At 42.7% G+C, this 16,741-nt stretch overlaps 1 protein-coding gene across 2 annotated transcripts in view; it reads right to left on the bottom strand.

The window, feature by feature from the left end:
* The window catches only part of CARMIL2 (capping protein regulator and myosin 1 linker 2), a 121,605-nt gene that overhangs the window by 103,165 nt on the left and 1,699 nt on the right, over positions 1-16,741 (bottom strand). For both annotated transcript variants that reach the window (XM_053449731.1, XM_053449732.1), the window contains exon 2: positions 1,343-1,452. In XM_053449731.1, coding sequence (XP_053305706.1) covers positions 1,343-1,452 — 110 coding nt within the window. The remainder of the gene's footprint in view (positions 1-1,342; positions 1,453-16,741) is intronic.

The following is a 16,741-nucleotide window of genomic DNA, read 5'->3' as shown; positions in this document are numbered from 1 at the left end:
CTTATTGGATATACTTTGTCCTGTCCATTTGGTTTGGCCAAATATTGGGAGCTTTTTACATTTGGAAATTAATTTAATTGTCATTCACCCTCATTTACTCTATCATGCTCTCTAACACTCTTATTCTTTCAGAATGTCTTCCTACCTCCTCCACTGACCCCTTCCATGTCCCTGGAGCTCCGCAGCTCCGCTTCTTCTCTTGCATCATCCTTATCTTCTTGTTCTTCTGTCTTCTTTCTTCGTCCACTTCTTCGCAGACATGATCTCTTGCGAACGTCCACCCTTTTTTCCGAAGAGAGAGCGTGAATGAGAAAGCAAGTGAAAATTTGGAGCTCTTTCCTTCATTTTCGTTTGCTTCATTGGTGTCTCTTTTTTCTGGATTTGTACGAAATTTGAATTTTTTAAAAAAATTGCAATTCTTTCGAATCCGAATGCACAAGTCTAACATCTAGTAAAAGTTTTTTGGGTCTGTATTAAGATATTTTATTATCTTTTCACTTTGCAAGTTGGATTATGTATAAAACACTGTTCTAAAGAGCAGCTTTAGGTTAGAATATAATTAGAATGTTTTCATTTTATGTAAATTAGGTCAATTTGGAATTGAAATAATATAAGAAATTCTTAATGCAAATGTGCCTTATGTTTTATTTTAATTGATATATATATATATATCATTTTTGCACATTTAAATTCACAAATTGTACAACACTTTGTGTTTTTTTAATCTCTCATAAATTAGGTGTCAGCATGCTACCAATTTTTTATGTGGCAAGTGGCCATTTTGGCTGGTGTTCCGTGTAATGTTACATTTTTGTTAATGGTTAGGTTTCCCACAGAGATTGGGTAATAGTTTTTTTTTTCTGACTAAAAGGCATTATCTATTCCCCAGGGGATGCCCTCACATGTAACTTTAAATGCAGGGCTTTACTTTAACGTAAATCTTCTGTGCATCGTTAAACAGTAGGCCTATATCTACAAGTAGGCGGCATGGCTAAAGGTGACAACAGGGAGGAAACCCTGAAGTGCCATCACTTTGAGACACATGCCTGGCTCCAATGGTCCACTTGTCAACCACATACATGGCTGGCATTCGAAGGGTGAATATGAAAGCTTAATGGGTTACACATTTTTAAATGAAGATTAAGAATGGCATCTGAATAGATTTAATTGACTATGACAGTATTCTGTACCATTAAATAAAGATTAACTGCCACCCTTTATTCCATATAAAAGAAGTGGAAGGAAACTGTTAGTTGAAGAGTCAGCATTTTATTAAAATATGTAACCCCTATGCAAACTTTAGCAGTATAAATCAAACGGTAATGGATAAAGTGATACTTACTGATATTCTTGGATGATTTTCTTTGAGAAGAATTCATCTATTCCCTCGTCCACTTTAGGGCATACTTCAGTTTGAATTTTATCTGCACTTTCACTATATGAAGACAGTCCCTGAAACATGAATTTTAAGACATTTTGCTATTCACTTTTATTATAATTTCAAAAAAATTATGTTAAAATATACTTTCACCACCCCCTTCAATGCTCCCCTGTTACATAAAAAATACACAAATATGCTGGGCTGAATAATTATTGCAATCAAAATGTTTTTGTGGGGATAATTTGAAATTGGGGTGTGATGGTATCAGGCTTTTATCACCCTTTTGGGGATATTAGTCACTGACCCTTTACTGTTGCTGTGTCTATTCTTAAGAGTCCTGCTGCTCTGTAGGTCCTGAAGTAGCACTGTAATTTTAGATATTTTGCAAATAATGAAAACCCAAGCAAAACCTAGCTGAGAATTATTTAAGGGTAATTTGTTTATTGAGAAAAGCTGCAGGCATGTATACAGTGCACAATAATGTAATCTACATAACAAACAAGATAAGCATTGGTTAACCACCAAATTGTAGTGGGAGGGCAGAACAAACAACCAAGACACACACACATCACCTGTAACCAATGGGATTGGCGCTTTTGAATACTTAACCCCTACACTGCTAACGACGACAACACAGGTTTTGATATTAGAGTTTAGAAAAATAAAATTACAAACTAGTTTTTATTGAGTCGAAAGTGAAAAAATACCCTTTTTCCCATTTTTGGCTTTATTTTGCAAACCTGATGAGACATACACATAGAAAAATTGTATATTTGGAATCTGCTGGGTGTGCTGAAAAAAACAATATATGGTTTGTATAGTTTATTACCAAGAAATTTACTTCTAAACGCGTTTAAACGTGAGATGCACCAAAATGCCAAAAAACTGCTTAGCACCCAGGTGGGAAATGGCTTAGCAGCCAAGGGGTTAACCAATCAAATAACTGCCTACTTTTCCCCACTACAGTGCAGGCTGCTGGGCTTGACCTTTTTTGGACAAGGTTGCCGTGTCATGATTTCCCCGTATAGGTTCCTGCATCTGTTCACACTATCCCCCCACCAAGCTCTCTAGCTCTTTTTCCATGCTGGCTCAGACAGCCTCAGTCACCCAATAAACTGGTTCAAAGGTTCACCTGGCCAGGAGGCGCCACCCTTGATGACCAAACGGCATAAGAGCTGGGAGGGTCAATAACATGTCACTCTGCTTTCGCAGAAGCTGGAGTACTTGTTGCAGTTCCCTTGTCATATATTAATACACACACACTACAGTGAATGCTGACATACACACTCAAGCTAATGCAATACTGTAACATACACAACATCATATATACTAATGCTACACTCTTATACACACACACACACACACACACTGGCTAACACTATACATATATAAAAACACACACTCTAAACACCATGCACTCACACACACTGAGGCCAGCACTACAGACTTACACACTGACTCTAGCACTATACATATAGCTCACATCCACATTGAAACTACAGTATACACAACCAACTCCAGCACTATACATATACACACTGACTGACACTACAGTATACACTTACACGCACTACTCCCCCCCTCACCTCATAGAGACCTGCCAAGCCACTGCCTATGTTCCGCCATTGTGAATCTGCCACCCTATACTTTCCTGTAGGGGCGCATAGGGCAACAGATTGACAATAGTAGCCCTGGCCAGCTTTTACCCCTTGCCCAGCAAAACCCTGGGCACTAGGAAGTGTTTTCTAGTCGCCATGGCGACCTGATGCCTGGGGTTTGTCGAGCCCTGGATTAGATATTCAGAGGAGGATTTAGGTCCCCTTAAACTATTACAGTCTTCTCTTGAAAATTCAACAATATATATAAAAAAAAAGGTATGTGTTCAGTGTCTACAGTAGCACTTTTAGTTGAGGGCACTGAATTGCTACATTCACACTGTGTCTCTGCCACTTCTCTGCAGCTCCAGCCCACCCCTGCATTACACTGGGCTCTTGGTGTACACTGTTTACTAGTGATGGGAAGTTTGGATCAGTAAAGTGAATCGGTTCATTTCGAGTCTTCCTTAAAATGAACCGATTCATCAGATCACTCAATGTCACTCACGGCAGTTAATACTTCCCAGTCACTCCCTGCAGTCACACTGATGATTGGCCCCACCCCTTCCTGCTTCCCAGTCCCTCCATGCAGTCACACTGTTGATTGGCCCGCCCCTTTCATTATAGCATCCACACTGCTCAGCAACTCTTCTAACAGTAAGTATAAAATTAATATTTAGGCTGCTGAAAGTTAGGGGAGGTGGGAGATAATTAGTTATGGTTGATGGGGTCTTTAGGGTTAATTTAGGGGCAGTTATGGTTAATGGGGTCTTTAGGGGCAGTTATGGTTAATGGGGTCTTTAGGGTTATTTTAGGGGCAGGTATGGTTAATGGGGTCTTTAGGGTTAATTTAATGCTGAGGACTGAGAGTTAATTTAATAAGGTTAACTTAAGGTGCAGTTAGGGGTAAAGGGGTGCAAACTAAGGGGAATCTAAATCCTGAGGATATTGAAGATTAATATTGTATTTATTTATAAAGGTATTATGTCAGTGTGCTGTATACGAGTCTGTGAACGAGTCTGAGAACGAGTCTGAGTCTGTGAACGAGTCATGAGTCATGGTTCCTCTGAACGAGTCTGTGAATCTGTATCCTAATACAATATGGCGACCAAGGAGCGCATATACATGGGGAGAAAACAAAAACAACGCTAATAGTGTAATATGTATACAAAATGAAAAATAAAAAAAGGGGTGTAAGATCCACTCACAAACTTGCTGAATAAATCAGGCTCATCAAGGTTCAGTAGTAGCAGAATTTAATATCTTCTAAAATCTATAGGAATCTATTTAGAAGATATTAAATTCTGCTACTACTGAACCTTGATGAGCCTGATTTATTCAGCAAGTTTGTGAGTGGATCTTACACCCCTTTTTTATTTTTCATTTTGTATACATATTACACTATTAACGTTGTTTTTGTTTTCTCCCCATGTATATGCGCTCCTTGGTCGCCATATTGTATTGTTGAGCATCCTGAGGAAGAGTGTTTTTGGAGGCTGCTATCTTGGGGAGTATTCTTTATTCATTTACTCATTCTTTTATTTTATTTACACCTTTTACACTTTACACGTGGAATTTGAATTTTTGTTTTGGTCTAAATCTGTATCCTAACCCTGCTGCCTGCCCAGTGCCTGGAACTGAGCCCGCCCCCAAGCCTGAGATCACTCCCACGGAGTGAGCCTGTAGGCTGAAAACGTGGTTGATGCAAAACCAGCAATCGTGTTTTCAGCTGCCACAGGCAGCTTCAGGGAAGGGGGTTGTGTGTTGATTGGGTCCCCACACAAGTGTGGGGACCTGACACAACACCCTCCAGCTGCCTGATCGCTCCATGAGAGCGACAGTGCAGCGTTAACCCCTTCAATGCCGCATTTAGGGGTTAATTCCCGTTTTGTATGGGGCTCTGCTGCTGGTGGTCTGCCTGGAAGCCCAGGCAGGCCAGCAACAGCAAAAACGAGCCTCCATAAGCCCTTTGATGACTTCTGTAGGCATGGAAGCCTACAGCAGTCATCAGAGACTCCCCCTGCAATAGCTGGTCTATAGACCAGCAATTGAGTCCCAGCTGCCAGAGGCAGCTTCAGGGACAGGGGGAGAGGGTTCTTTGGTCTCCACATGAGTGTGGAGAGCAGCCCCAACCCTCCCCTGCTGCCTGATCGCTCCCTGAGAGCGACAGTGCAGCGTTAACCCCTTCAATGCCACAACTGTGTATGACACATTTGTGGCATTACAGGGGTTAACATTTGTCCCCACAAGCTTGTGGGGACTACATATCAGTCAATGCTGTGCTCCAATGGAACATCAGCATTGAAAGGGTTAAAAAAATAATAATAATTAAAAAAAAAACAGCACTGACCTGAAAGTCCAGGGTGCTTCCAGGTCAAACGCTGTGATTTTAGTAAGTGGGCTGATAATGATCAGATCACTCCTGACCAACTGTTAGTTTAAAAAAATTCTGGCTCCTAACTTTTTTACCTGGCGCCTAGATTCACAACAAATTTGTCAAGCCCTGCATTAGAGTTTATATAGGGCTGCAGGTGGCTGCCTGCTCCCAGTAATTACATTAGATTGATCTCTGCAGAGTGATATTGGCCAGGTATGTCTATTCTAGAATTCCCACAAATGACAACGCTCCCAGGATAGCAAGCCATGCCCCTCTGCAATTCCAGCTCATTCACACTGTTACACGTGGAGGTGCTCAATGCTTAAGATGTGGCCTACTCTGCAACCACGCTGCAAGGCACCTTCTGAGTATTACTGAACTCCGGGAATTCAGCTGATTACAGAATCAACTCAAGGCCGGGATGCGGTCTGTGTCGTGGCTGGACCACCGGATGCGGTATGCTGCTGTCTCGCAGTTGTGTGGCCGCCTGACAGGACACAGAGGATGTATACGGAACCCCCACTGCTTGCGTAATTCTTTGTTTGTACTGTCCCTTTGTCTCCCCCCTTTTTTTTTTCTTCTCTTCCCGTTCTCCTTTTGCCTCTTCCCAGCACCTGTACCCATGTTTCCCCCCTTGTGAATATGCTCTTTTTCTTCTTCCCCTGACCTCACTCTGTTCCTCTTGACTCCCTTGTCGTTTTTTCTTCTGGCTGGGGCCATCTTCTTCGCCCTCATTGCATACTCCCATGGCCATGCTTGCCGGTTGGGTCACATTGCTGATCAGTATTGACTATTAACGTTGTTTTTGTTTTCTCCCCATGTATATGCGCTCCTTGGTCGCCATATTGTATTGTTGAGCATCTTGAGGAAGAGTGTTTTTGGAGGCTGCTATCTTGGGGAGTATTCTTTATTCATTTACTCATTCTTTTATTTTATTTACACCTTTTACACTTTACACGTGGAATTTGGATTTTTGTTTTGGTCTAAATCTGTATCCTAACCCTGCTGCCTGCCCAGTGCCTGGAACTGCATGTCCCGGGCGCCAGGCGATACGAATTGCGCATTCCTGCACTAAACCCCGAATAAAGGCCATACCCCCGCTTTAAAGACTTAAAGTGGGGGGGGGAGTGCAGTCTATATTCAGGCAAATACGGTATGTATATTTATAGATATATTTATATATTTATTTATCTATTGTCCATTCCAGTATATCCCTTATCCCTGTTCTTTGGGACTCAATCCCTCCTGTCCTTTTATTGCACAGGCACTATTTTGTAATCCATTTTTTTTACTTGGAGATCAAACATCAATATCAATTACCAACACCTGAGGACCACTTAGACATCCTGGGAGTCGCCGGGCTTACATCTTCACCGAAAAGCCATAAGCACATTGTTTAGTCTGATGCTCACTTGCTATCAAGCTCCTGTTGTACTCGCTTGTCGTCTCTCTTAGGGGCGCAGCCGCCGCTTTTACACCTGTTGTACGTTATTGTGACCATACTGGTTTGATATGTTATATTTTACGTCAACTACACGGTGTACTCCTTGCTATTGAGCACTTACTCTATTCACTTACTGCCTCTCTCTCACGGACGAGGCCGCTATGTTTTCGTCTGTTGAATGCTCTAGTGACCGTCCAGGCTAGATGTGTTATATTTTATGTCAACTACATTATGCACTTCTTGCTATTCAGCTCATGTTGTATTCACTTGCCGGGAGCATTGTTGCTTTTCCTTGCATCTCGATTGAATCCTCATGCCATTTTCCCCTTCCCCTCCCCTTTTTTCTTTCGGTACCCCTCTGCCTTCGTCAAAAAACAAAACTTCAATAAATATTGATTTACCTAAAAAAACTTGTTTGGAAACAGTGATGCACGTCCTTCATATTTGACCCTGTAACTAGCAAACTACCAGGCATTCAAGGTGCTTCCAAAATCGTAAATGTCTAAATACATTTTTTTTTTAATCCCTTATGGCAATGACTGATTTTGCTTCAAAAATATGTATATGTCAGACAATCTGTCTTGTCTGCTTCATATTAGCACATTACATGAGCCAATACAATCAGAACCATAAATCACAAAGTGAGTTGCCCTCATAAGGGCTTGATAAGTATTCCAGCAACCGTTAGAGCCAACCAGGTATACCTACTCCAACCCCTTTGCATCCTATACACCAGATGGACCTCAAAGCAGTGAAGATGTAAGCAAGCGGATCCTATCTTTGGTCAGTTATAGAGTCCAATGAGACGGATGTGATGGACTACTTCTCAAACCGTCCCTCTGGGATTTAGTATGAGTGCCTCCATTTGCCTACATTCTTCCTTTTTCTGTATCTAACAAGAAACAGGAGTTAGATCCACCTTCCTCCAGTTCCACGGGATAATTGACCTGGCAGAGTTCAATATGTGTATCGAAAGGCTCTGCTTATATTTTGGCACCAATGATGAGTGATGAAGTAGTGCTCTCCCAGGATGATTAGCTACTTGAAGGATCCCTGACCAGAACAATGTGATTTTTCTACAGTCCCACCTGATATGTAAGAATGTCCCAGGTTCTTCTCCACACCACCAGCATGTATTAGGTGTGAGAGGGTAAATCTTATGCAAATTAAGTGGAACACGATACCATCTTGTCATTAACTTGTATGCGGATTAATGGGTGTGAGAACTAATTGAACACTGAGAGGTGATGCTGAATATTATCTACCACTGATCTGCTGACAACGGCTGTGATATTTTTCTGTTTCAACGGCAATGAATTTGGTGGAGTAGTATTCGACATACCATACAGCAAGGACACCTTCCTGAGTAGGGTATTTTTCCCAGAGCATAACGTTTCAAAAGGGGTCTGTGACAGAATGACCTGTCATGCAGGGCCCCCAAGGTACTCAGAGATGGCTCCAGTCTGGCTGCCAAACAAAGATAGCACAGGTAGGGTCTTGTCACGTCCTACCGAGGCTGTGGAGCTGCATATCTCGCTCTTGCTTCAGTTTACCTGTTTTGCTTCGATCCATTCCTGGATTTCCTTTTGCTCTGTTCTGATCTTCCATTCCTTGCTTCTGCTTCAGCTCTTTGCTTCAGCTCTGTTTCCTTTATAAGGTGTGCCCAACCCGTGTGTTCTGTTTGTCTCAGTCTGCAGTTTAAAGGTATGTCTCAGTGCTATGTGTTTGGATTACATGTTTGGTTTGTTTCGTACCACTGTTAGCAGGGATTAGCATTAGGACCCACCGTCATTGGAGTACTTTGGCGTAGTGGTGGGCTAAGCATACTATGGCCATAAGATGAGACTGAATCTCCAATAGTTATCAAACAGTCCTAGGCTAGTTTCTGTATTTATGTGTGTCAGTCTGTGTGTGACGTACCTGTGGGGTGTCCTTACCTGTCCTGTATCCCCGGTAGAGGGGTGTCCTGCCTTGTTCATGTCTTGTTCCATGTAGTGCCCTGTATTATGCATATCTTGTCTGGTTATGTTTATTGGTCATTACAGCCGTCCGTATGGACCCAGTTTCCTTACAGGTCTCCTATCTTTTAGACAATTTGGCAAATATTGGGAGATGGCAGGGTGTACATTTTTCTGACTAATGCCTCTTGTGGATCCATGGGAATACCTCTAGTGGTAGAGATAGTTTTGCCTGTTCCAATCTGACCCATTCCTTATGGGGGGAGCCCTGACACAGTCCATAGCCCTTGCTAAATGTATTGCCTTGTGGTATGTTTCAATGCACGGAAGGCCCAGACCTCCCGCTGCTCTACTTCTCTGTAGGGTGATGTTTTTCTGTCTGAGCTGAATACCATTACATACATAGCATGTAACCATTGCTTTTACATCTATGAAAAATTCCCTAGGGATTGTTATCGGTAAAGTAGTAAGAGAATAAAGGAGTCTTGGAAGAATGTTCATTTTAATGACGTTAATCCTCCCAGTCCGTGTGAAATGGGGTAGGATCTACTGACCTAGGTCCCTCCGAAGCCCATAGTAAAGAAGGGGAAAATTAAGGTTGTATAATTGGTACGGTTGTGCAGTGAGATTGATACCCAAATATTTCAAATGGGAAGGACAACAACTGTCCTCCTCCGGCAAGTTAATACTCAAGATATCCGATTTGGAAAGTCTCTTGTATTCAGCAAAGCTGTCCAACAAGACTGTCAAGGCAATGTGTAAGTTAGATATAGCAAATAATATGTCATCCACATAGGCAGCTATTTTGACGTTTTCTTCCTTCACTAGGAGCCCTTGAATGTCCGCATTAGAGAAAACCCCAGAGAGAAATGGCTCAAGGGTCAAAGCGAATAGGAGAGGCAGCAGTGTACATCCCTACTTTGTGCCATTGGTCATCACCAGGGGTTCCGTAAGTAGGGGGGTATAAGGCATATAGGGGGTATAAGGCACATCTGGGGGCAGATGTGCATAACTGGGGGGCAGGTTGGCAAATAAAAGAAAATAGAAACAAAAAATGCATTTTTCTCAATCATAGCTTTTATTAATTATCAAAAAATAATTTACATGTGAATTTTTACTAGAAAAACATTTTTCCTATAGGGTAGTCTTTTTTCTAAATTAATATTCAAAGTTTGGGGGGGGTGATCTTATAATCGAGCAAATACGGTATATGGTTTATAAACACACAAGTGGATAAATTAAAACAGGCTTTTCTGAGAAAATCCAAGGTATCTAAAATAAAAAGACAGGGCACAATGGCACCATACCCAAAAAGCCAAAAAAAAAAAAAGTATAACGGTATATTCGTCAGAGTGTGTAGGTGCAACGAAAACAACCGCATATATGCTAAAAATAGCAGTAAGTCATCAGTGAGCTAGAAGCTCCAAACCAGCACCCAGGAGGACGCATTCAGTTCATCACGCAGCAGATAAGATATGGAACAACCACGGGGAAGGCAATGCCCCTGGTACCACACCGTAGTCCAGCGGATCTCTCCCTACCCGAGAACGCAGGGCTCTTCATGGGCGGAAGGGAAGGGGAGGCCGCGAGGGCCCATTCTCTGGTTCGAAGCCCAGGAGAATCCAGTCAGAAATGTGCAGGGAGCTCATGGTAATACCGCAGCGTAAGGGAGGTGTTGTCATGGCGGATTATGGGATGCGCAGACGCTGCAATTCAGACATCAACGGCCTTAGGGCTCGTCACACCTGGAGGATGAGGTCAGAGACATCTTGGTAAAAGGAGATCTGATGACCTTGCCAAGGCCACGCACCGACCTCCAGAGCCATTATGGATTCCTTGAGGGTATAGTCTGTAAAGTGGCAGACTATGTCTCTTGGAGGGCTAGACGGATTACCTCTGTGCCACGTGGTCAAGAGCCCCTGTGGCATCAAAAGGCCTTCCTAGTAAGCTGGAGAACAGGATTGTCAGCAGCGCCGGCAGGTCCTCAGGGGTCTCAGCTTTGGGAACTCCTGGGATCCTGCATTATGCCATTGTCTAGGTCTTCAATGCGACGTCTGACATTTCCCAGATAGCGGAGGTATGGGTAAGCTACTTGTTGTGTCTGACAAGCAGTGTCTTGTTGTGTCCGCGAGGCGTTCTCCAATGCCACCACCCTGCGCTCCAGGGAGGTTAAGTCATTGCGCAGTGCGGATACCTCGTCCCTCACCTCCCTCTTAAATTTGAGGATCAGGGTCGACAAATCTGTACGCCACGGAGCAGAGGAGAACAACTGTCGGACCTCAGGCGTAAGAGGGTGAGGCGGAGGAGGCTGCACTGGGGCACCATCTTCAAAGGAGGAAGAGCTGGCAGGAGACTGTGCCTTGTGTTCTTCAGAGGCCTGCGAGGCTAGATTAGCGGGACTACGAAAATACTCCCGCAGGGAAGCAAAAGTTGAGCGGGAGCGAGCACCCGATGTAGAGGGGTCCACGGATGGTCTCTTATTGCGTCCCATGACAAAAAAAAAAATGAGTGATAGCAGGTTTCAAGCTTAAAAAGGGCGAGCAGCGACGGAGCTAAGAGATTATGCGGCCATCTTCCTCGGGGGCTGGACACGCCCCCTTGACTTTCCACTGCACCCTATTGGTTAATAGGGATGCACCGAAATGAAAATTCTGAACCGAAAACCAAAAATTCAGCATTCACTTGGCTGAAGCCGAAACCAAAAATGAACCCCCACCTTAAAAAAAAATTAACCACACTTTTAATAAAAGTAACACACCAAAATCGGACAAAAAATCAATAACAATATTAATAAAAATATATATATATAGTAGGGCTGCAACTAACGATTATTTTCATATTTTATATTTTTTCGATTAATCGGATAAAAAAAATTAAATTTTTCATTTATTTTAAATTATTTAATAAAGTAACATAGGATGTTAAAAACAAACGGCAGAATAAATTTTTTTTGTTTTTATTTCCCCAACCTGCCCCCCAGTTATGCATATTTGAGCCCAGGCTTGCCACACTGCCCTCCCAGACATTGCCCTCCCAGACATGCCACACTGCCCTCCCCACATATGCCTTATATACCCTATATGCCTTATACCCCCAGATATGTCACTCCGTCCTCCTCAGGTATGCCGTATACCCCCCTGATATGCCATAGTGCCCTCATAGGATTTGCAGACTCGTTTACAGACACAATACTTTTATAAATAAATACAGGATTAATCTTCACTGCCCCAGGATTTAGATTCCCCTCAGTTTGCCCCCCTTTACCTCTAACTGCACCTTAAGTTAACCTTATCAAATTAATTAAATTAACCTTCAGTCCTCAGCATTAAATTAATCCTGAAGAGAAGACCCCATTAACCACAACTGCCCCTAAATTAACCCTGAAGACCCCATCAGCCACAACTGCCCCTAAATTAACCCATTAACTATAACTGCCCCTAAATTAACCCTAAACACCCCATCAACCACAACTGCCCCTAAATTAACCCTAAACACCCCATCAATCACCACTGCCCCTAAATTAACCCTAAACACCCCATTAACTATAACTGCCCCTAAATTAACCCTAAACACCCCATTAACTATAACTGTCCCTAAGTTAACCCTAAACACCCCATTAACTATAACTGCCCCTAAGTTAACCCTAAACACCCCATTAACAATAACTGCCCCTAAGTTAACCCTAAACACCCCATTAACAATAACTGCCCCTAAGTTAACCCTAAACACCCCATTAACAATAACTGCCCCTAAGTTAACCCTAAACACCCCATTAACTATAACTGCCCCTAAGTTAACCCGAAACACCCCATTAACTATAACTGCCCCTAAGTTAACCCTAAACACCCCATTAACTTTAACTGCCCCTAAGTTAACCCTAAACACCCCATTAACTATACCTGCCCCTAATTTAACTGTAAACACCCCATTAACTATAACTGCCCCTAAATTAACCCCCACCTCCCCTAACTTTCAGCAGCCCAAATATTAATTTTATACTCACAGATGAGCCATGGCGATGCTAAGGAAATGGGCGGAGCCAATTTGCCATTTGGCTCCGCCCCTTTCTTCATCCCTGTCCCTCCCTGCAGTCACTGCCGATTGGCCCTGCCCCTTTCTTTCTCCAGCAGCGATTGCAGGGAGGGACTGGAAAAAGGAAGTGGGCGGGCCAATCGTCAGTGACTGCAGGGAGGAACTATAAGTAGCAACTGCTGCTGTGACTCCTGTGAGTCACACTAAACGGATTAAAACACGAGGGGTATTTTTCAGAGCATTTGCTCTGAAAAAACCCTCATTTTATAATCGATAAAAATCGATTCAACTAATCGATAATGAAATTCATTGCCAACGAATTTCATTATCGATTATCATCGATTTTATCGATTAGTCGTTGCAGCCCTAATATATAGATACAATTACCAACAATTAGCTCCTATCATGCCCAGGCATATCCAGATTCCAGCATGTACTGGCTGACTTGGCATGATAGGAGTGTGATTGCTGTTAACAATCATATATAAATATTGTTATTTCATTTTTCTGTCCAGTTGTGGGTTATTTACTTCTAGGCCTACAATACGTATGGCCGTGCAGATGGGATGCTACATCGGGTTACACGTTGGCAGTACCTAAGACATATATGCCACTGTCCCTACTACCAGGCATTTGACTGAGCTTCCTCTTCCAACACATCTCCACTTACTACCTTTTACTACTTCCAGCATAAACTCTACAGGGCAGGGAATTACATTTCCTAATGTATCCATATCTACTGTTTCCCAATCATGTCTGTGTGACTATTGTACATCTTATAACACTGAACTTATTTTTTACTGCATGTTTCGCTTCAAATCTGGTATGCTGATATTTCTTACTACTGTTCATGGGTTCCAAAACATCCCTACAAAAGTAAATGGTTCTAGAAAGAAGACCTGGACTTCAATTTTACATGGGTCATTCTTTCGCTTTTTAACAATCTTCATGCAGCCATTTTCCTACAAACCTCTTCTAAAGCATGTGCATTTTTTTCCGGCCCTTTGTAGAGACCCTAGATGGCCTGCAAGCACAGTGTAAAAACTGTTGCAGAATTATGCGGGGCATAAAGGGTCAGCTCTGCAGGAACATACACTCACTGGCCACTTTATCAGGTACACCTGTTCAATTGCATTTAGGCGTGTAGACACGCTCAAGACAACTTGCTGGAGATCAAACCGAGCATCAGAATGGGGAAGAAAGGGGATTTAAGTGACTTTGAACAAGGCATTGTTGTTGGTGCCAGATAGGCTGGTCTGAGTATTTCAGAAACTGCTGATCTACTGGGATTTTCACGCACAACCATCTCTAGGGTGTACAGAGAACGGTCTGAAAAAAAGAGAAAACATCCAGTGAGCAGCAGTTGTGTGGTCGAAAATGCCTTGTTAAGGTCAGAGAAGAATGGGCTGACTGGTTTGAGATAACAAAAAAGGCAACAGCAACTCAAATAACCACTAATTACAAACAAGGTATGCAGAATACAATCTCTGCATTCCATCCCTTTATGACCACAGTGTACCCATCTTCTGATGGTTACGTCCAGCAGGATAATGCACCACGTCACAAAGCTCACGTTATCTCAAACTGGTTTCTTGAAGATGACAATGAGTTCACTGTACTCCAATGGCCTCTCCAGTCACCAGATCTCAATCCAATAGAGCAGAGCTTGACAAATTTGTTTTAAATCTAGGAGCCAGCTAAAAAAGTTAGGAGCCCCAGCACCTACACTTTGCCCCAGCACTTTGCCCTACACCCACACTTTGCCCCAGCACTTTGCCCTGCACCCACACTTTGCCCTGCACCCACACTTTGTCCTGCACCCACACTTTGCCCCAACACTCAATCTCGAGTTATACTTTGCCCCAGCACTTTGCCCTGCACCCACACTTTGCCCCAGCACTCACACTTTGCCCCAGCACTCACACTTTGCCCCAGCACTTTGCCCTGCACCCACACTTTGCCCCAACAATTTGTCCTGCACCCACACTTTGCCCCAGCACTCAATCTCAAGTTATTGATTGTTAACACCAATCACAGTCCTGCCCAGACATACCCAGGTTCCAGCATGTACTGGCTGACTTGGCATGACAGGAGTACATGCTGAAACCTGGCTTGCTGCCCCCCCTTGTGTATTGATGCTGCACATCACTTAGAGCCCCATATGCCATGCTCCTCCCACCACTTACACAACCATGCTATCACAGACTCATTAATACACCCTCCTTCACCCCCTTACCTGCACTGCAGATCTCTCACACGCAGACTTCCATAGGGGCCCTGCTGCTTCTATCATTGTTTCTCTCTGCACAAACTTCTCTTGTCCTGCCCACTGGGAGGAGGAACGGAGCAGTCATGTGACTCCTCTGGTTTCCTGCGGCCAGCACAAGAGATGCTGCTTGCACATTAACCCCTTCAATCCCATATGGACGTACCGGTACGTCCAGCCCTTCTTGCAGCATCAGGGACACATCCCTGCCGCCTCACGGGAGATCAGGCTGTCCTTTGACAGCCTGGACTCCCCCTGTCTGATCTGATGTAACAGCTTCCGTCATGAAACCCGGAAAGCTGTTACATTTCAAACTCCCCGATCGGGCATTCCCTTCCGGATTGCGTCACTGCTGACGTAACCCGGAAGTTAATCGGAGGACAGGATATCCCCTGCAGATGATATCCTGTCCTCCGATGAGTCATAGACGCTGCGATCTCTATGCACGTCTGTGAGGATCGCGGGGAGGGGAGTGAGAAACCATGTCTCTCACCCCCCTCCCGTCCTGAAACAGAGTAATAATAATAATAATAATAATAATAAAATCATTAAATTAATAATATAAATAATAATAAAAAAATAATAATGTGAGCTAAGTGATGTCATTGTGACATCACTGGCATGTTCAGGAGGTCCCTAAGAGGACCTCTAACCATTTTTAAAAATATATATAAAATATAAAAAACAAATACAAAAAAAAAATATATATATATATATATAAGAAAGATAATAATCATAAAAAAAAATAAAAAACCTTACATCCCATTGCCCTAACACAACATCTAAAAAGTATAACCCTCCTGCCCCCGTTCACAGCCCCCAAACCCGTTAAGCCATAAGTGTAAAAATTCTACGAATAATGTACACATTACAGTATGTTCCCTATAAGTGCTGGGAAAGTATGGAAAATCTATATAAATTAGGTATTTCTGAAATCAGGACACCTGAATTGATAAACTCGGAGGGGATTTTCCATCACCTAATTTTGTGAGGATTCAGAAGGAAAATATATAAAAAATTAGGTGTTTTTTCTAATTTTTCGCTAGTTTTTACTAAATTTCCCATCCTAAATTTTCAGTTAATCATCTAACTATGATATCAAAAGAAAGTTCTATCTCTCCTTGACAAAAAACAATACATAGTTTACTTGGGTACACTATTCACAGGAAGTCAAAAGAACATTCAACTTCACTTCTATAGCCTTGCACTTTCAAGGCAACTTGTATATTCACAATTATGTGAGTTGCTTTTCTGTCAATGGGATCCGTTGCTGTCAATGGAAGACTGCAATACATTCGTCTTCTACTTGGTGCCACTACTGCATAAGGGAGGTTTGGTGACTCATCATGTGGATGAAAGGTGAAATATGCGAAAATTGCTTGTTTTTATTAACTGCAGTAAGAGTATATGCAAGTTGCGTGAAAATTTTTGCAAGTGAAAATGCAAGTTGACATTAGCGAACCTGCGGGTTACATTGCAGTTCAACTCATGCAAACTTGCTTTCTGCCGTGTAAAAAGGAGGCAAAACTAGGCTTCTGTGCACTATCCTTTATCTGCCATCCATTTAAAAATGCAAGTGGAACCAATAAGCATCCACTAAAGCAGAGTAATCGTTTAACAAAGGGGGAGAGGTATGCAAGAGAATAGAAGACCCTATGAGGGCGATGGGCCCTTTAGTCATGAAATGT

The sequence above is a fragment of the Spea bombifrons genome, chromosome 10 (genome assembly GCF_027358695.1).
Source record: "Spea bombifrons isolate aSpeBom1 chromosome 10, aSpeBom1.2.pri, whole genome shotgun sequence".
NCBI classification, from domain to species: domain Eukaryota; kingdom Metazoa; phylum Chordata; class Amphibia; order Anura; family Pelobatidae; genus Spea; species Spea bombifrons.
Note: the sequence above shows the minus strand (reverse complement) of the source record. Positions and strands in the feature narration are given on the sequence as shown.